Here is a 22,023-nt window from a genome sequence, read left to right on the forward strand (position 1 = left end):
GAGACAGCATCCGTGGTCAGGATTGAACCTGGGTCTCTAACGCTGTGAGGCAGCAACTCTACCGCTGCGCCACCGTGCTACCTTCAGCTCACTTTACATTTTAGGATAGATCTTTCATTCTTCAATGTCCTGTTTAATCTGTGAACTAATCTTCGACAGGTTAGTTTAGTACTGTGTTACAGCACGGAAATGGTCAACTTTTTACACAGAGAGTGGTGAATCTGTGCAATTCTCTGCCACAGAAGGTAGTTGAGGCCAGTTCATTGGCTATATTTAAGAGAGAGTTAGATGTGGCCCTTGTGGCTAAAGGGATCAGGGGGTATGGAGAGAAGGCAGGGATGGGATACTGAGTTGGATGATCAGCCATGATCATATCGAATGGCGGTGCAGGCTCGAAGGGCCGAATGGCCTACTCCTGCACCTATTTTCTATGTTTCTATGTAACTACCAAGCCAGGTCCACACTGACTATCAATCACCCGTTCACACTAACTCTGTGTTGTCCTACTTTCTCATCCACTCCCTACACACTTGGGGCAATTTACAGAGGAAAAGTAATCTGCAAACATGCATGTTCTTTGGAATGTGGTAGGAGACCCGAGCACCCATGGGGTCACAAGGAAATGTGCAAACTCCACACAGACAGCACCCAAGATCAGGATCGAACCTGGGTCTTTGACACTGTGAGCAAGCAGTTCTAGCTGTGCCACTGTGCTGTCCTTTGTAAAGCAAGGTCTGAAGAAAGGTCTCAACTCAAAATGCCATCTATTCCTTCTCTCCAGAGATCATGGCCTGACCCGCTGAGTTACTCCAGCATTTTGTGTCTACTATTCGGGGTAAACCAGTATCTGCAGTTCCTTCCTACACATGATCTGAAGTTCCTTGTGTCTCCAAGAGAGCAGCCTGTCTCTCAAGCATTTATAAATAGGCAGAACAAGATAGGGTCCCACCCCAAAACGTCACCTATCCATGTTCTCCAGAGATGCTACCTGACTCGCTGAGTTACTCCAGCACTTTTTAGTGGAACACATTTCTGTGTGCCTTCAACTATATGAGTGGAGATCAAGACATCAGTTCACTCGTCTACATTACAGGATAGTTCTTTCATTCCTCAATGTGCTGTTTCATCTGTGAATAATTGGCCTCGGGTCAATTTACTACATAAAAAGCAATCTGTTTTTCTAGGGATTGCCTCAAGAGCCCGTGCATCCTCAGTAGTAGATGAGGTTTTTTTAAATTATCAAACGGAATAGTCAGCAACAGCAATTCAGAGCAGCACGGTGGTGCAGCGGTAGAGTTGCTGCTTCACAGTGCCAGAGACTCAAGTTCAATCTCGACTATGGGTGCTGTCTATACAGAGTTTGTATGTTCTCCGCGTGGCCTGTGTGGGTCTTCTCCAAAATCTTCGCTTTCCTCCCTCACTCCAAAGACGTACAGGTTTGTAGGTTAATTGGCTTGGTGATTGTGTAAATTGTCCCTAGTGTGTGTAGGATAGTGTTAATGTGCAGGAATCACCGGTTGGTGCAAACTCTGTGGGCCGAAGGGCCTGTTTAAGCGGTGTATCTCTAAACTAAACTATGCAACAGTGCCAGGAAAAGAAGCATTGACCTCGAGTTGTTCTTCCATTCAATAAGCTTGTGGCTAATCCAATATAAACAGAGATTAAAAGCTTCTAAAGGGATACAAACAGGAAGAGAACTATTAAAGCAAATGTTGGTCTCTTCGAAGATCAGACCGTGGAATTAATAACGGGAAATGGAGAATGGCAGAAATCCTAAAACCATCCCAATAATAATAATAATAGAGAATAAAAGGCAGCAGAATGCAGGAATTTAAAACAATTTTTGTCACCCGGAAAATAAACAAGGCAAACCCATGGGAATGAGAGCCAACAAGTTCCCTGGACCCAGTGATCTCAATCCCAGGGTCGTACAGCAATGAGACCCAGAGGTCACAGATGTATTATGTAGGAAGGAACTGCAGATGCTGGTTTAAACCGAAGATAGACACAAAATGCTGGAGTAACTCAGCGGCTCAGAGAAAAGGAATAGGTGACATTAACCTTCAGCCTCTTTTCTCCAGAGATGCTGCCTGACCCATTGAGTTCCTGCAGCTTTTTGTGTTTATGACAGATACATTGGTTGCAATGATTAGTACTGCTCAGCATGGTTTTATGAAAGGGCAATGAGGGTATATCATGCTGGGTATGTAAAATGGCTACAAACTGCTGCAAGAACACAGCAGGTCAGGCAGCATCCGTGGCGGGAAATGGACAGACAACGATTCAAGTCATGACCCTTCGACAGACCGATAGAATAAAGGGGAAAAGCGAGGTGAGGGGAAAAGAGGGGGTAGGGGGGGGGGGGGGACAAGAGCTTGTAAGTGAAGCTGGGGAGGCACAGTGATAGAGTTGCTGCCTCACAGGGCCAGAGACCCGGCTTCGATCCTGACCACAGGTGCTGTCTGTGCGGAGTTTGCACGTTCTCCTCGTGACCTGCGTGGGCTTTCTCCCGGTGCTTCGGTTTCCTCCCACATTCCAAAGACGTAGATTGTAAATTGTCCCCAGAGTGCAGGATAGTGCTGGTGTACGGGAATCGCTGGTTGGCCAAAGGGTCTGTTTCCATGCTTTTTATCTTGTAAACCCATCAACGAAATGACAGCTTCTCCCCGTATCGGAGGTATTTCACACGGCCCATCCATCCCTCACTGACAATCCTTCTTGCAATTTAAAACCAATCCCAGTTTTGACAATGCCCATCAACCTGAAACATTAACCTTGTTCCTCTCTCCACTGATGCTGCCTGACCTGCTGAGTATTTCCAACATTTGCTATCTTTAGTTCAGATTTCCAACACTTGCTTTTATTTTTGCACACTGCATCTTTGTCTACCTGCCGCCATTCCCAGTTTCTCTCCCTTTCAAAATTTCTAATCGACTGCTTTCCCTTTCCAGTGAAACACAAGTGCTGGAGTGTCTGAGTGGGTCAGTCATCATCTCAGGAGGACGTTTAGAGGATATGTTTCGGGTCGAGACACTCTTCATATTCTGTGGGACACAAAGTGCAGGAGTAACTCAGTGAGTTCATGAGTGTGCAAGGATCCTGACATCGCCTCTCCGTTCCCTCCACAGATGCTGCCTGACCTGCTGAGTTTCTCCAGCACTCTGTGTTTCACAGATTCCAGATTCTGCTGCTCCTTGTGACTCTGTTTCCCATTTCCAGTTAGATTACACTTTAGACTTTAGAGTTACAGCATGGAAACAGGCCCTTCGGCCCACAGAGACCATCCATCGTACACTCCCAGTGTCCTACACACTAGGGACAATTTGCAATTTTTACCAAAGCCAATTAACCAACAAAACCTGTACATCTTAGGAGTGTGGAAGGAAACTGGAGCACCATTTAGGAGTAAGCCATTTAGAATGGAGACGAGGAAACACTTCTGAGAGTGGTGAGTCTGTGGAATTCACTGCCTCAGAGGGAGGTGGAGGCAGGTTCTCTGGATGCTTTCAAGAGAGAGCTAGATAGGGCTCTTAAAGATAGCGGAATCAGGGGATATGGGGAGAAGGCAGGAACGGGGTACTGATTGTGGATGATCAGCCATGATCACATTGAATGGCGGTGCTGGCTCAAAGGGCCAAATGGCCACTCCTGCACCTATTGTCTATTGTCACCCGGTGAAACCCCATCCAGGTCATGGAGAGAACGTATAAACGCTGCACAGACAGCACCCGTAGTCAGGATCGAACCTGGGTCTCTGCCGCTGTGACGCAACAACTGTATCGCTGCTCCACTGTGCCGCCCTTTCTAGCTTCCTACCCCAAGCCATGCTCGATTCAAGCCTGCCCTACTGTACGGGCTCACCTACCAGTGAGAATGGTGCTCCTGACCCCACTGAGGAAGAGCTCATCACGACTCCCACCTTTCCCAGAGTCAGTGCCAATGTCACCATCCCTCCTGCTGAGCTCCATCCTCCTCTTTCCCTTCTCACTGGCACTGGCAAGGGCACACAGAAGATTTACGAGGATGTTGCCAGGACTCGAGGGTCTGAGCTACAGGAAGAGGTTAAGAAGGCTGGGACTTGGAGAGCAGGAGGATGAGGGGTGATCTTATAGAGATGTATAAAATCATGAGAGGAATAGATGGGGTCAATGCACAGTATCTCTTGCCCAGAGTAGGTGAATCGAGGACCAGAGGACTAAGGTAAAGGTGAAGGGGAAAAGATTTAGTAGGAATCTGAGGGGTAACTTTTTCACACAAAGGGTGGTGGGTGTATGGAACAAGCTGCCAGAGGAGGTAGTTGAGGCAGGGAACTAACCCAACGTTTAACAAACAGTTTGACAGGCACATGGATAGGACAGGTTTGGAGGGTTATGGGCCAAATGCTGGCAGGTGGGACTAGCGTAGCTGGGACATGTTGGTCGGTGTGTGGGCAAGTTGGGTGAAGAGCCTGTTTCCACGCTGTATCACTCTATCTCGATGGCACCTGGGAATCCCGGGATTGGTAACTCTGAGGCCCGGGCATTCATCTCCAACTGATCATCACATCCAATCTTCAGCACCAGGTCCAATGCAGTTCTGACACAAACGTCGGAAGTGGCGGCACCTCGCGGCAGTGGCCTCTGCAGTCTGTCTGTATTTTTTTTTTTTTTTTTGTACTGTTAAGTACATGTTTTGGTTGTAGTTTATATATTATTTTTAGCTCTGTATATGTGGGGGGGGGGGGGTGCGGGGGAAACTTTAAAATCTCTTCCCTGTACGGAGGACCCGACCTTTTCCCTGTCGGGTCTCTGTTGTCGTTGGGGCCTAGCACCGTGGAGCGGCCTCCAACCGGAATCGACCTAGGGCTCCGGTTGCAGAGCCTGCGGACTCACCATCTGGCCAACTTCGGAGCGTGGAGAGCTGTGGTGGCCCGCGGCTGCGACCCAACCGGAGCTTCGGAGGCTCCGGCTGCAGGTCCTGTGGACGGTAACATCGGAAGCTCGCGGGTCCCTGGTGGGAGACCGCTTTTCGGAGCTCCCGCAACGGCAACTTCTCCCGCTGGAATCGCGGGGTTGAAAACGACCCGGAGCGGGGCCTTACATCGCCCGGCGCGGCTTTAACGGCCACGGGACTTATCATCGCCCGCCGGGGGCTTTAACATCGGAAGAAGAATAAACCGGGGAGGGACAAGACTTTGCCTTCCATCACAGTGAGGAGGTGTTTGGAGATTCACTGTGATGGATGTTTATGTAAATTGTGTGTCTTAGTTTTTTTTCTTGTTTGTATGACTGCAGAAACGTAATTTTGTTTGAACTTAGGTTCAAATGACAATAAACGTTATTCTATTCTATTCTATCGAATACAGAACGGGACAGCACAGGAAGAGACCCTTCGGCCCACAAAGTCCATGCGACCATAATGCTAAAATGAACTCATCTTCTCCGTCTGCACATAATCCATATCCCTCCATTCCCTGCATATCCATCGGCCTATCTAAAATACTCTCAACTCTACTATCATATCTACCTCCACCATCACCCCAGTTAATGCATTCCAGCGACCTGTAAAATCAAAACTTGACCTGCACTTCATCAGCGTTAAACTTTCCACCTCCAACCTTCAAGCAATGCCCTTCATTGCCAGGCGCCAGGACCACCACGCCTGGCTTTTGACACTCCCCTTCTAGAATGTTTTGGAGTCTTTTAGACACAAGACTTCAGAGAAACAGCGTGGGAACGCTGTGCTTCTCTCAACCAAGCCAGTAAGAACCATGGCAATTGCCTCAGCTAATCGCCAACATGCAGCCAATCCACAACATTGGCACAGTGTCGCAGCGGTAGAGTTGCTGTCTCACAGCACCAGAGACCCGGGTTCCATCCTGCCTACTGGGGCTGTCTATCTGAAGCTAATACTTCTCTCCGTGACCTGCGTGGTTTTCCTGTGAGTGCTGCAGTTTCGTCCCACACTCCAAAGACATGCAGATTTGTAGGTTAATTGGCTTCAGTAAGCATTGTAAATTGTCCCTAGTGTGTAGTGTATGGGGTGATCGCTGGCTTTGTTGAAAGAAGCACAGAAAGAGTTGAAGAGTTAGGTTTGTTATTGTCATGTGTAGCGAGGTACAGGTAAAAGCTTTTGTTTGCGTGCTGTGCAAAGAAATAAGATATTACTGGTTTACCCGGATCATTAGTGATCAGCGTGGATTCATAAGCGCGAATGCTCAGTTTCCTCGCTGTATCTCTAAAGTCTAATGTAAAAGTCTAAACTTTCAACCAAGAGGCGGTGTTGGCGCAGTGGTAGAGATGCTGCCTTACAGCGCTTGCAGCGCCAGAGACCCAGGTTCGATCCCGACTACGGGTACTGTCTGTACAGAGTTTGTATGTTCTCCCCTTGACTGCGCGGGTTTTCTCCAAGAACTTCGGTTTCCTCCCACACTACAAAGCACAAGTGTGTAGGTTGATTGGTTTGGTATAAGTGTAAATAGGAGTGGATGTGGAAAAGATGTTTCCACTGGTGGGAGAGTCTAAGACCAGAGGTCACAGCCTCAGAATTAAAGGGCGCTCTTTTAGAAAGGGGGCGAGGAGGAACATCTGTAGTCAGAGGGTAGTTAAACCCCTGTCTCACGGTGCGAATCCACCCACGAGTGATCCCGAGTTTAAAACAAATCAAACTGATGGTAATCACGTAGAATTAACGTAGCGGGAACGTCGGAACTCGTAACGCTAACGGCAGGTACTCGGGAAACTTGTTAACTCGTGAAAATCTTTCAAGATGATGAAAGATTTCCACGAGTCAAATTTACTCTTGAAGTAAACATTTTTAACTTTCAAACTCGTTGCAAGAACGTAGTAGCCTGTGAGTTTACCGTAGTGATTTGTGAGTCTACCGTGGGCACTCTTTAACTCAGCAGGACAGGCAGCATCTCTGGAGAGAAGGAATGGGTGACGGGATGACGTTTCCAAAATTCTGCTGCGTCTTTGTGTTACTCCAGCACTGTGTTTTTCACTTTTTGTCAACCAGCATCTGCCCTTTCTTGTGTATGACATTATTTGTATCCGTGGCAGTTGATTGTTGCTCCCTTCAGTTTCCCAGGGGGTCGGGACGGGACTAGAGTTGGGAGGAGTGAACCCCATGGGCAATCACTACCAAAGTGTCTGCCCACACAGTCAGTACACCTCTCCTACACTTGTCTCCCGTACTAAGTTACCCCAACCCCCCCCCCCTCATCCCCCTCCGACCTCCCCCCCCACTTTTCCCTCCCAACTCTAATCCCGTCCCGACCTCCTGGGAAACTGAAGGGAGCGACAATCAACTGCCACGGATACAAATAATGTCATACACAAGAAAGGGCAGATGCTGGTTGACCAAAAGTGAACACACGGTGCTGGAGTAACACATAGACGCAGCAGAATTTTGGAAACATCATCCCGTCACCCATTCCTTCTCTCCATAGATGCTGCCTGTCCCGCTGAGTTAAAGAGTGCCCACGGTAGACTCACAAATCACTACGGTAAACTCACAGGCTACTACGTTCTTACAACGAGTTTGAAAGTAAAAAATGTTTACTTCAAGAGTAAATTTGACTCGTGGAAATCTTTCATCATCTTGAAAGATTTTCACGACTTAACAAGTTTCCCGAGTACCTGCCGTTAGCGTTACGAGTTCCGACGTTCCCGCTACGTTAATTCTACGTGATTACCACGAGTTTGTTTTTTTTAAACTCGGGATCACTCGTGGGTGGACTCGCACCGTGAGACAGGGCCATTAATCTGTGGAACATTGCTACAGAGGGACGTGGAGGCCGTCAGTAGATATATTTAAGGCAGAGATAGACAAATTCTTGATTAGAACTGGTGTCAAGGGTTATGGAGAGAAAGCAGGAAAATGGGATGAAGAGGGAGTGATAGATCAGCCATGATTGAATGGTGGAGTCAACTTGATGGGCCAAATGGCCTAATTCTACTATAACTTGTGAACGTTAAATTGTCCAGCATGTGTGTGGAATAGTGTTAGTGTACGGGGATTGTTGGTCGGCACGGACACGGTGGGCTGAAGGGCCTGTTTCCGCGCTGTATTTCTACGCTCCCATTCTGCGTGGGTTAGGATGAGACTCACGTGCGGGCTGTTGATGGCCCCGTAGCCCAGCGAGTGGGCGGAGGGGAGGGCGGGTGATCCCAGGGAGGAGCTGATGACGGAGAAGGGGGAGCCGATGCTGCTGGCTGGCGAGGCGACGGACGACGAGATCCCCGAGGCCACGTTGGATAAGCGGAGGGGCGGCGAGCAGTTGACCGCCCGCCGGTGCTGCGGAGAGTTCATGGATGAGCTGTCGGGGCTCCTGGAATCTGCGGGGGAATGGAAACACGGGATCAAAGTCTACACACCATGTCCATGCCAACCATCAACTCCCCACTCACACAAGGCCCAGTCACCAGCACTTTCTCCGCCTCGGTGAGTCAGTGTTACCACGGTCACCTAAACGTTGTGAGACACGACTGCACTCACATGGGGGGCATTGATTGCCCTATAGCCCACCACCCTCCATTACCCCCTCTGGCAGTACGCATGTCAGAGGTTATGGGGGTAAAGCAGGAGAATGGGGTTAGAAGTGAGAGATAGACCAGCCATGATTGACTGGTGGAGTAGACTTGATGGGCCGAATGGCCTAATTCTACTATTCCTTATGACGACATCTAGTCGCCCTAGTGACCCGGCAAGCAGGCCCGGCTCGCCCGCCGCAGACCGACGGCCCACTATCCCGCGGACCGAGGGAGGACCCACCCGCCACGGACCGTGGACTCGCTCGCCGCGGTCAGAGGACAGAGGATCACCCATCGTAAACCGACGACAGAGGCCCGGCTTGCCCTCCGCACACTCCGAATCACCCCCGAGCCACCAATGTCAACGGGAAACATGCTGCCGAGAGCAGGGAGGGACCGAGGGGGGAGGGGCCAAGAGGGGGAAGGGGAGGTGCCAAGATGGGGGGAGGGGCCGAGATGGGGGGGATGTGGAACGGAGAGAGAGAGGTGAGGTGGAGAGAGGGAGGTGGTGGAGGAGGTGGAGGTGGAGATGGAGGTGGGAGGGAGGTGGAGTTGAATGGCGGTGCTGGCTCAAAGGGCCGAATGGCCTACTCCTGCACCTATTGTCTATTGTCTATTGGCCCTTCGAGCCAGCACCGCCATTCAATGTGATCATGGCTAATCATCCCCAATCAGTACCCCGTTCCTGCCTTCTCCCCATATCCCCTGACTCCGCTATTTTTAAGAGCCCTATCTAGCTCTCTCTTGAAAGCATCCAGAGAACCGGCCTCCACAGCCCTCTGAGGCAGGGAATTCCACAGGCTCACCACTCTCTGTGAGAAAAAGTGTTTCCTCATTTCCGTTCTAAATGGCTTACTCCTTATTCTTAAACTGTGGCCCCTGGTTCTGGACTCCCCCAACATCGGGAACACGTTTCCTGCCTCTAACGTGTCCAAACAATCTTATATGTTTCAATTAGATCTCCTCTCATCCTTCTAAACTTTGGAGTGTACAAGCCCAGCTGCCCCATTCTCTCAGCATATGACAGTCCCGCCATCCCGGGAATTAACCTTGTAAACCTACGCTGCATTCCCTCAATAGCAAGAATGTCCTTCCTCAAATTAGGGGACCAAAACTGCACACAATACTCCAGGTGTGGTCTCACTAGGGCTCTGTACAACTGCAGAAGGACCTCTTTGCTCCTAAATTCGATTCCTCTTGTAAAAAGGCCAACATGCCATTCGCTTTCTTCACTGCCTGCTGTACCTGCATGCTTACTTTCATAGGCTGATGTACAAGGACCCCCAGATCCCGTTGTACTTCCCCTTTTCCCAACGACGCCATTTAGATAATCTGCCTTCCTGTTTTTGCTACCAAAGTGGATAACCTCACATTTAAATGCATTAAACGTCATCTGCCATGCATCTGCCCGCTCCCCCAACCTGTCCAAGTCACCCTGCATTCTCATAGCATCCTCCTCACATTTCACACTGCCACCCAGCTTTGAGTCCTGCAAATTTGCTAATGTTACTTTGAATCCCTTCATCCAAATCATTGATGTATATTGTAAATAGCTGCTGTCCCAGCAACGAGCCTTGCGGTACCCCACTAGTCACTGCCTGCCATTCTGAAAGGGACCCGTTAATCCCTACTCTTTGTTTCCTGTCTGCCAACCACTTCTCTATCCATGTCAGCGCTCTAACCCCAATACCATGTGCCCTAATTTTGCCCACTAATCTGCTATGTGGGACCTTATCAAATGCTTTCTGAAAGTCCACTGGCTCTCCCTTGTCCATTTTCCTAGTTACATCTTCAAAAAATTCCATAAGATTAGACAAGTATGATTTCCCCTTCGTAAATCCACGCTGACTTGGACTGATCCTGTTACTGCCATCCAAATGTTCGGCTATCTCATCTTTTATAATTGACTCCAGCAGCTTCCCCACCACCAATCTCAGGATAACTGGTCCATAATTCCCTGTTTTTTCTCTCCCGCCTTAGTCGGGATCGAACCCGGGTCTCCAACACTGCAAGGTAGCAACTCTACCCTTAATTTCTACACATGTATCGCAGCTTGGTTTAGTAACTGCTCTGCCCAAGACCGCAGGAAATTGCAGAGAGTTGTGAACATACCCCAAACCATCTCAGAAACCAGCCTCCCAACCCCCTCGACTACATTGGGCTGAAAAATGGCGCCAAAACCTGGAGACATGTAGACTCAGTGGGTTTTTTCTCTGCATTATGTGCTTAACAAGGGATTCTACCGATGTACGGCAATAATCTTACTGATCTGTGCACAACACAGGGATCTGGGTTGGGTCCACTGTTGTTTGTCATGTACATCAATGATCTGGATGATGGTGTGGTAAATTGGATTAGTAAGTATGCAGATGATACTAAGATAGGTGGTGTTGTGGATAATTAAGTAGATTTCCAAAGTCTACAGAGAGATTTAGGCCATTTGGAAGAGTGGGCTGAAAGATGGCAGATGGAGTTTAATGCTGATAAGTGTGAGGCGCTACATCTTGGCAGGACAAATCAAAATAGGGCGTAATTGGTAAATGGTAGTGAGTTGAGGAATGCAGTTGAACAGAGGGATCTAGGAATAACTGTGCACAGTTCCCTGAAGGTGGAATTTCATTTAGATAGGGTGGTAAAGAAAGCTTTTGGTGTGCTGGCCTTTATAAATCAGAGCATTGAATATAGAAGTTGGGATGTAATGTTAAAATTGTACAAGGCATTGGTGAGGCCAATTCTGGAGTATGGTGTACAATTTTGGTCGCCTAATTATAGGAAGGATGTCAACAAAATAGAGAGAGTACAGAGGAGATTTACTAGAATGTTGCCTGGGTTTCAGCAACTAAGTTACAGAGAAAGATTGAATAAGTTACATCTTTATTCTTTGGAGCGCAGAAGGTTAAGGGGGGACTTGATAGAGGTCTTTAAAATGATGAGAGGTATAGACAGAGTTGACGTGGATAAGCTTTTCCCACTGAGAGTAGGGAAGCTTCAAACAAGAGGACACGACTTGAGAATTAAGGGACAAAAGTTTGGGGGTAACATGAGGGGGAACTTCTTTACTCAGAGAGTGGTAGCTGTGTGGAATGAGCTTCCAGTGGAAGTGGTGGAGGCAGGTTCGATTTTATCATTTAAAAATAAATTGGATAGTTATATGGACGGGAAAGGAATGGAGGGTTATGGTCTGAGTGCAGGTAGATGGGACTAGGAGAGAATAAGTGTTTGGCACGGACTAGAAGGGCGGAGATGGCCTGTCTCCGTGCTGTAATTGTTATATGGTTAATAAAAATAACCTCTGTACATGACTATAAAGGAACAATTAAACCATTTATACTTCACGTTGCCCAGATAAAGCGGGCAATATAATCAAGGACCACTCACATCCCATTCTCTCTTCTCCCCCTCTTCATTTCATAGAAGATACTAAAGATTTAAAGCACCTTCCACCAGATTCTTGAACAGCTTTCCCCCCCGCTGTTATCAGACTTTTGAACGAACTGCTCGTATGCTAAGGATGTCTTCCCGATCTCCCAATCTACCTCTTTGCAGCCCTTGTTTTAGATGCACATTCTCTATTGCTGTCACAGTGTATTCTGCTTTTTGTTTCTTTCACATTATCCGATGAACTCACATCTAGCAGGATTTCTTTGGATAGCATGCAAAAATGTTTCCAACTGTGGCTCAGTGTATAATAAAGCACACACCGTGTTTGCACCTTCCCCCTGTGACCGTGTGATTTCCCCTGGGAGCTCCGGTTCCCCAAGATGTACGGGTTGACGGGATAATTGACAAAACACAGAGTGCTGGAGTAACCAAGCAGGTCAGGCAGCTTCTCTGGAGGACACGGAAAGGTGACGTTTCTTCAGACCGAGTTAATTGGCTGCCGTAAATTGCTGCTCGTGAGTGGTGCAAACTCCACACAGACAGCACCCGTAGTCAGGATTGAACCCAGGTCTCTGGTGCTGTGAGGCAGCAACTCTGCCACCATGCCGCAAGTATTTTTACACAGATTGTGGTGGTGAAGGCAGATACAATAGTGGTGTCACTCTTCTCTTCTTAATGTGTCACCTTTTTGTCACCCTTTCTTCTAGCTTTTGTCCACCCATCTGCCTATAGTCAAGTCTAGAGTTTATTGTCATATGTCCCAGATAGAACAATGGAATCTTACTTGTAGCAGCACAGCCCTGTATCTACCTATCACTTGTTAGGGTTTGACACGCATGCACCTCTTTTCCAGCTCTCTCCCCCTTGGTACATCAGAATGAAGAAGGATTCTGACCTGAAATGTCACCTTTCCACGTCCTTGAGATGCTGCCTGAGCCGCTGTTACTCCAGCACTTGATATCCTACACAAGAATGCCCGATCGCTGCCTAGGCAGAGACAAAGGGCTCAGAGGTGGCAGGTCTGCTTCTGAGAAGTAAAGCCACACTTGTCTGTCTCGAGGGTTGGCAGGCCCATGTTACTTCCTTGCTGCTCACCACAAACTGTCTGTGAGCAGGACTGAGACTGCCGGAGCTCTCCGCAGACTTCCGCTCAACAGCACTGTGCCCTGTGGCCCACAGCACCAACGGCAGTCTTCTGTCAGAGATGCCCGTCCCTGGCAACAGTCCGTGAATCACAGAGTCCTCTGTTAAAGAGCTGTTCGCAATAAACCGTGACTGGGACCCTTGCAAACTTCTCCAGACTCTCTTTGCAAATCCACCCCCTGCAAAGAGGTGGGCAACTATTTCCTCTCCATAGCAGCCGTCCTGAGGGCAGCGTGCGCTGGTAGTGAGCTTCCGACGCTGCAGGAAGGATCTGACTGGGAGGAGCTCCCCTCACCGCCAGCCAAGCCAGGTCTTGGTGCTTGTTGGTGAGTTCTGGCGATGAGGCATTTCGCCAGACAAACTGGGCAGTCAGCTCTGAGAACCACACCACAGGATCCATGGAGTCATAAGGAATAACAGTAGAATTAGGCCATTCGGCCCATCAAGTCTACTTTGCCATTCAATCACGGCTGATCTATCTCTCTGTCCTAACCCCATTCTAGTGAGAGACATCACTATTGTATCTGCCATTTCCCTGCGAGTGCTGCTGGAAGGTCATCAACTTGGTGAAAGACGCTCTTTGGTCTGCCCGAGCTTTGGTGGTCTCCCAGCGGAGCGCGATGTCCGTCGGGGACTGTTGCCGACTGGCCCACTCCAGACTGCAGGAGTACGTGCTGAGGGACGCACTGAAGCTCGGGTGCAGCCAACGCCAAGGCTCGGTGGGGGAGGGCCTTCCGCTGTTGGATATGGAGGGCAGGGTGTAGTGGAGACGCCCCTCAAACAAGGGAAGGGATATCGCCCCAGAGGGTCACATGAGTGACACGGGTGGGGGTAAAATTGTGAAAGCACTACGTAACGGCAAATTGAATGTATCCGAGAATGTAGCCTCCGAGAATGTCAGAATAATTTTTTGCAGAGTTCCTGTATTGTATATATTTTTTTACTTTGAATAAAGGTTATTTTCATTTTTTTTTAAACTTCGGTCGGACTCCAGCAGAAGCCTGGAGGAGATTTGTTAAATACAACTGAAATCACCGAGGTGAAGAATGGTCTCGACCTGAAATATCACCCATTCCTTCTCTCCAGAGATGCTGCCTGTCCCGCTGAGTTACTCCAGCTTTTTGTGCCTATCTTCGGTTGAAACCAGCATCTGCAGTTCCCTTCGACACATTAAATCACTGAGGGGTCTGATGTGAAGAAATGAGTAAAGGGTCACAGGTTCCGAGAGATTGGTCAAAAGAACGAGAAACAGAGAAGAAACGATCGACTGACCAAATGGTGCCAGCACAACAACCTGGCTATCAACGTCAGTAAGACCAAGGAAGTGATCGTGACTTTGGACGAGGAAGGATGAGGACTAACCAACCTGTCTATATCGACGGGTCAAAAGTTTCAAATTCCTGGTGCGTGCATATTTCTGAAGATCTTTCCTGGAGCCCAGCACACTGATGCAATTATAAAGAAAGCACATCAATGCTTCTACTTCTTGAAAGGATTGCAGAGATTTGGTATGTCAGAGAGGACTCTCTTGAACTTCTACAGGTGCACAGTAGAGAGCATATTGACTGGTTGCATCACGGCCTGGTTCGGCAACTGGAACGCCCAGGAGCTAAGAAGACTGAAAAAAGTGGTGAACACTGCCCAGTCCATCATTGGCTCTGACCTCCCCACCATCGAAGGGGATTCTCCGGAGTCGTTGCCTCAAAAAGGCATCCAACATCAGAGACCCACACCATCGTGGCCACACTCATTTCACCCCTGCCTTCAGGAAGAAGGTACAGGAGCCTGAAAACTGTAACAGCCAGGTTCAGGAACAGCTTCTTCCCCACAGCCATTAGACCATTAAACACTACAACCTCAAATAAGCTCTGAACTACATAGAATATTATTGTTATTATTGCATTATTATTGTTTGTTTGTTTTTACATGTACATATGTGTGCGTATATATATATATGTGTGTTTGTGCGTGTGTATGTATATAATATATATACATATACATATATACACACACACTAAGCTTTTTTTGATTGTTGATTATATTATTTACAATGTACTATGTTTACATGTGTAGGAAAGAACGGCAGATACTGGTTTAAACTGAAGATAGACACAAAAAGCTGGAGTAACAGCAGGACAGGTAGCATCTCTGGAGAGAATGGGTGACGTTTCGGGTTGAGACCCTTCTACAGACCCTGTTCACACCCTTTTCTATGTTTCCATATTCTGTTGTGTTACTGCAAGTAAGAATTTCATTGTTCTATCTGGGACATATGACAATAAAACACTCTTGACTCTCTCTTGCGGGGAGGGGGAGGGGAGGTCGGTTCACGGGCCGAACAGTCGTGGGCTACGGAGGGGATCGGGAACCGCTCTGGTGGAAGGAACACATGCGAATCTGGACTCTGAATTCGAGAAAAGGGCTTCGACATTATTATATACAAAATGAATATCACTGTGAATGACATGAATTTAATTGCATGTGCGACAATAAATATCTAATGAACCATTGAAAAGGGATGTGGATCAATACTAGATGAGTGAGTCGAGGGAGAACGGATCGTGGGTCAATGTGTGGGGATCGAGGCGAGGGTGAAGTGGGCCGGTGAAGTGGACTCTACATTTATAACAACTGCAGACGATTCATGAAAAATGGTGCAAAACATGGGAACTCTTGTATACTGCCTCAGTGTACTAGTCCACTATCCTTGCACTTCACTAGGAATGTGTTCATGTACAGCAACACTTTTACTGAACTGAATACAAAAAAGCAATTTCATTGCACCTTGGTACATGCGGCAATAAAGTACTGACAAGAGACCATAGCTTGAAGGTGAGAGAAGCAAAGTTTAAAGGGGATGTGTGGAAGTAATATATTTTAAAATTGTATTTATTGGTCTGTTTATCGAATGATCCATTAATGGACTATTTCAACAGAGAGTGGTGATTGCATTGGAACGTGTTGCCAGGAGTGGTGGTGGAGGCAGTTAGAATAGTGGTGTTTAAGAGGCTTTTAGATAAGCACATTAATATGCAAGGCATGGAGGGATATGCATCAAGTGCAGGCAGAGATTAGTTCAACTTGGCAACATGTTCGGCACGGAAATTGAGAGTGGAAGGGCATGTTCCTGTGCTGTACCGTTCTATGTACCCAAAATAAAATACAGGGCATCAGTGTGCATTCACTGGACAGATCAACCAAATAAGCAGCAAATGCTGTGTCTGAGGGACTTCACCTTGCGATGCCTTCACATTACAGCTTGCTACAAACAAGAAACAAAACTGAGGTGATGGAACTGAATTCAAATTGTGATTGAATTCTTCGTATTGGTTGATTTGTTGTTAATAGAGCACAGCGGGCAGCATGGTGGTGCAGAGACCCGGCTTCATCCCGACCATGGGTGCTTGTCTGTACGCAATTTGTACGTTATCCCCATGAATTGCGGGGGTTTTCTCCGGGAACTCCGGTTTCCCCCCACACACTCTAAAGACGTACAGGTTTAGTAGGCTAATTGGCTTCTGTAAAAATGTAAATTGTCCCTAATGTGTGTAGGATAGTATTAATGTACGGGGATTGCTGGTCGGTGAGGACTCGGTGGGTCGAAGGGCCTGTTTCCGCACTGTATCGCTAAACTAGATTAAGCAGTAAAACTGTGTAGGAAGGAAGTCAAAAGTTGGAGAGGGCGAGGCGCACAGTGAAGAAATGACAGGTAAGCTGATTCAGTGTGATGCTCACAGGATGTGCTAGGTCAGGGGCACTGCTGGTGCCTCTGGCTGCTACAACTGCGGAAAGTATGTCCAGGTTCAGCTCCTGAAGGACCGTGTTAGGGAACTGGAGAGGCAACTGGATGACCGAAGGTACCAGAACAGAGAAGGTGGGTGATGATTGATTTGTTGTTAATGGTGGGTGATAATGGCTGATCATCCAACTCAGTATCCCGTACCTGCCTTCTCTCCATACCCCCTGATCCCTTTAGCCACAAGGGCCACATCTAACTCCCTCTTAAATATAGCCAATGAACTGGAATCTCTGGAACTCTCTGCCACAGAGGGTAGTTGAGGCCAGTTCATTGGCTATATTTAAGAGGGAGTTAGATGTGGCCCTTGTGGCTAAAGGGATCAGGGGGTATGGAGAGAAGGCAGGTACGGGATACTGAGTTGGATGATCAGCCATGATCATATTGAATGGCGGTGCAGGCTCGAAGGGCCGAATGGCCTACTCCTGCACCTATTTTCTATGTATCTATGTATCTATGATGAGGAAGGGAAGGAAGCTTGGAGTACAGGAGACCCTGGGGGATGTACCTCTTGAAAACAGGTTCACCAGGGACAGAAGCTGTCGGGACAGAAGACACTGCCTTTCTGAGCGGTGGACAGGTCTGCGAGTCAAAACGTGGCGCTGAAGCAAAGCCGAAGAGACAGACGTCAAGCAGAGCCATGGTAGTCGCAGACTCCATCGTGAGAGATACTGACAGGGAATTCTGCGGCAACAGGCGGGATTCAAGGATGGTGTGTTACCTCCCTGGTGCCGGGATCCAGGATGTCACGGACTGATTACAGGGCATCCTCAATGATGAAGGTGAGCAGCTGGAAGTGGTTGTGCATGTCGGCACAAATGACGTCAGGAAGATGAGGAAAGAGATTCTGCAGAGTGACTTTAGAGAACTCGGAAGAAGGCTGAAAAACAGGACCTCCGGGATGGTTATCTCCGGTTTGCTTCCAGTTCCTCGTGCTGGTGAGGGCATGGACAGGGAGATAGGGGATCTGAATGAGTGGCTGAGGAGCTGGTATAGGGGGCAGGGATTTAGATTCTACGACCATTGGGATCTGTTTTGGGGCAAGGGTGAATTGTACAAAAGGGACGGGTTGCACCTTAACAGGTGGGGGAACAGCATTTTGGAAGGCAGGTTTGCCACTGCAACATGGGTGGGTTAAACTAAATAGTGGGGGGGGGGGAAAGAGAGTATAAGAAAAGTTAAGATATACATCAGAATTAACAGGTCAGAAAGCTCACAAAGGGATAGGGATAGGAGAGTACGGCCAAGTGAAATAGGAATCGCTGTGAAAGGTGAGGTGAGTAATGGGTATTATATATGAATGCACAATATATAAGAAGTAACGTGGATGAGCTTGAGGCTCAGTTAGAGATTGGTAGATATGACATTGTGAGGATTACAGAGACATGGCTGCAGGAGGATCAGGACTGGGAACTTAATATTCAGGGCTATACATCCTGTAGAAAGGACAGGCTGGTGGGCAGAGGAGGTGGGGTAGCTCTGTTGGTGAGGGATGAAATACATTCCCTTGTGAGGGGTGACATAGGTACTGACGATGTAGAGTCGCTGTTGATACAATTTGAGGAATTGTAAAGACACTAATGGGAGTTATCTACAGGCCCCCAAATAGTAGCCTGGATATGGGGTGCAAGTTGCAGCAGGAGTTAAAATTGGCATGTAATAAAGGTAATGCTACTGTGGTGATGGGGGATTTCAATATGCAGGTAGACTAGGAAAATCAGGTTGGTTCTGGACCCCAAGAAAGGGAGTTTGTAGAATGCCTCCGAGATGGATTCTTTCAGCAGCTTGTACTGGAGCCTACCAGTGAAAAGGCAATTCTGGATTTAGTGTTATCTAATGAACCAGATTTAATAAGGGAACTCAAAATAAAGGAACTGCCAGAAGGTAGTGACCATAATATGATTCGTTTTAATCTGCAATTTGAGAAGGAGAAGATTAAATCAGAATGTCAGTGATGCAGTTGAACAAAGGGGACTATGAAGGCATGAGAGAGGAGCTGGCCAAGGTAGACTGGAAAGGGATCCTAGCAGGAATGGTGGAACAGCAATGGCAGGAATTTCTGGGCATAATCCGGAAGACGCAGGATCATTTCATTCCAAAGAGGAAGAAAGATTCTAAGGGGAGTAGGAGGCAACCGTGGCTGACAATGGAAGTTAGGGATGGAATAAAACTAAAAGAAAAGGTGTATAACATAGCAAAGAGTAGCGGGAAGCCAGAGGATTGGGAACTTACAAAGGACAACAGAAGGAAACAAAAATGGCAATACGGGGTGAAAAGATGAAGTACGAGGATAAGCTGGCCAAGAATATAAAGAAGGATAATCAAAGCTTCTTTACGTATGTTAAGAGAAAAAGATTAGTAAAGATAATTAGTGGCCATGACAAGGAGGCAGATTATTATCTCAATGGTGTCAGATTAGGAAATAGGAAATTGCGATGAGACCTGGGTGTCCTTGTACACCAGTTGCTCAAAGTAAACATGCAGGTACAGCAGGCAGTGAGGAAAGCTAATGGCATGTTGGCCTTCATAACGCGAGGATTTGAGTATAGGAATAAAGATGTCCTTCTGCAGTTATACGTGAGACCACATCTGGAGTATTGTGTGCAGTTTTGGTCTCCTAATTTGAGGAAGGACATCCTTGCTATTGTGGCAGTGCAGCGAAGGTTCAGGAAAGATGGCAGGACTGTCACATGAAACATAGAAACAAAGAAAATAGGTGCAGGAGGAAGTCATTCGGCCCTTCGAGCCAGCACTGCCATTCATTGCGAACATGGCTAATCGGCCCGAATCAATAACCCATGCCTGTCTTCTCCCTATATCCCTTGACTCCTCTAGCCCCTAGAGCTCTATCTAACACTCTCTTAAATCCATACAGTGATCTGGCCTCCACTGCCCTCTGTGGCAGGGAATTCCACAAATTATGAGGAAAGATTGGAAAGATTGGGCTTGTATTCACTGGAATTTAGAAGGAGAGGGGATTTTATAGAAAAGTATAAAATTTATAAAAGGACTGGCCAAGCTAGATGTAGGAGAAATGTTCCCAATGATGGGGGGGTCCAGAACCATGGGCCACAGTCTAAGAATAATGGGGAGGCCACTAAGATGAGAAAAAAATAATAATTCACCCAGAGAGTTGAGAATTTGTGGAACTCTCTGCCACAGAAGACAGTGGAGGGCAATTCACTGGATGAATTTAAAAGAGAGTTAGATAGAGCTCTGGGGGCTAGCGGAATCAAGGGATATGGGGAGAAGGCAGGCACGGGTTACTGAATGTGGATGATCAGCCATGATCACAATGATCCTCCTCCTGCACCTATTGTCTATGTTTCTAAGTGTAGATGCTTGTTTAAACCGAAGATTGACACAAAAAGCTGGAGAAAGTCAGCCGGTCTAAACTAAGCAGTAACTCTGGTCGTGGAGTGGAGTCAGGGAGAATGACTACATCTGGACTACACTTCTTCCCACCCTGCTTCCTGTAAGGACTCCATCCCCTACTCCCAATTCCTCCGTCTACGCCGCATCTGCTCCACGGATGAGGCGTTCCACACCAGGACATCTGAAATGTCCTCATTATTCAGGGAACGGGGATTCCCCTCCTCCACCATAGATGAGGCTCGCACCAGGGTCTCTTCCATACCCCGCAACACTGCTCTCTCCCCATCCCCCCCACTTGCAACAAGGGCAGAGTCCCCCTAGTCCTCACCTTTCACCCCACCAGCCATCACATACAACAAGTAATCCTCCGTCAGTTTTGCCACCTCCAACTTGACCCCACCACTCGCCACATCTTCCCATCTCCCCCCATATCTGCCTTCCGCAAAGACCGCTCCCTCCATAACTCCCTTGTCAATTCTTCCCTTCCCTCTCGTACCACCCCCTCCCCGGGCACTTTCCCTTGCAACCGCAAGATATGCAACACTTGTCCCTTTACCTCCCCCCTCGACTCCGTTCAAGGACCCAAGCAGTCGTTCCAGGTGCGACAGAGGTTTACCTGCATCTCCTCCAACCTCATCTATTGCATCCGCTGCTCTAGATGTCAGCAGATCTATATCGGTGAGACCAAGCGGAGGTTGGGCGATCGTTTCGCCGAACACCTCCGCTCGGTCCGCAATAACCAAGCTGACCTCCTGGTGGTTCAGCACTTCAACTCCCCCTCCCACTCCGTCTCCGACCTCTTTGTCCTGGGTCTCCTCCATGGCCACAGCGAGCAGCACCGGAAATTGGAGGAACAGCACCTCATGTTCCGCTTGGGGAGTCTGCATCCTGGGGGCATGAACATCGAATTCTCCCAATTTTGTTAGTCCTTGCTATCTCCTCCCCTTCCTCAGTCCCCCTGCTGTCTCCTCCCATCCCCCAGCCTTCAGGCTCCTCCTCCTTTTTCCTTTCTTGTCCCCGCCCCCCCCACCCCCGATCAGTCTGAAGAAGGGTTTCGGCCCGAAACGTTGCCTATTTCCTTCGCTCCATAGATGCTGCTGCAGGGAGAATGATTCAGGTGGACTGTTTTAGACGTTGGTGCTGTGTTCCTGGAGGGGCATTCGAATGGAGGAGCACTGATGTGGAGAGACAGCCAGGGTTGATCAATCAAAGGGACCACACCACATCCGCCAAACCCTCTTCCTTCATGTGCTGCTAATCAAAAATTAATCTCTTATCACTGTCGCACAGGAGGTGAGGGAACTTGTACAAAAGCAATATTTATTGATTGAAGGATACAGCATGGAGTCAAGCCCCTCATCCCACCGAGTCCACGCCGACCATTGATCACCCGTTCACACACTAATTCTAGGATATCCTGCTACACGGGTGGTTTTAAACTGAATAAGGGGGGTGGGGTGTCGAATGGGATAGTGGAGGATGGAGTTAAAGGGAAAGGGTTTCTTAAATGTGTGAGCGTAGAGACAGAGGGGTGTAAAATGAGGGTAGAAGCAATAGGTAGCAAGGTGAAAAGTAAAAGTGGCAGGCAGACAAAACCAGGGCAAAAATCTAAAAGGGCCACTTTTCAACATAATTGTATAAGGGGCAAGAGTGTTGTAAAAACAAGCCTGAAGGCTTTGTGTCTCAATGCAAGGAGCATTCGTAATAAGGTGGATGAGTTGAATGTGCAGATAGCTATTAATGACTATGATATAGTTGGGATCACGGAGACATGGCTCCAGGGTGACCAAGGCTGGGAGCTGAACATCCAGGGAT

The 22,023-nt window shown here is 48.0% G+C and overlaps 1 protein-coding gene across 3 annotated transcripts in view; it reads right to left on the reverse strand.

Moving 5' to 3' along the window:
* LOC116990222 (retinoic acid receptor RXR-alpha-B-like) overlaps positions 1–22,023 on the reverse strand; it is a 108,342-nt gene that overhangs the window by 73,297 nt on the left and 13,022 nt on the right. For all 3 annotated transcript variants that reach the window (XM_033047768.1, XM_033047769.1, XM_033047767.1), the window contains exon 2: positions 8,092–8,318. In XM_033047768.1, the coding sequence (XP_032903659.1) occupies positions 8,092–8,318 (227 nt within the window). The remainder of the gene's footprint in view (positions 1–8,091; positions 8,319–22,023) is intronic.

The sequence above is a fragment of the Amblyraja radiata genome, chromosome 30 (assembly GCF_010909765.2).
Source record: "Amblyraja radiata isolate CabotCenter1 chromosome 30, sAmbRad1.1.pri, whole genome shotgun sequence".
NCBI lineage: Eukaryota > Metazoa > Chordata > Chondrichthyes > Rajiformes > Rajidae > Amblyraja > Amblyraja radiata.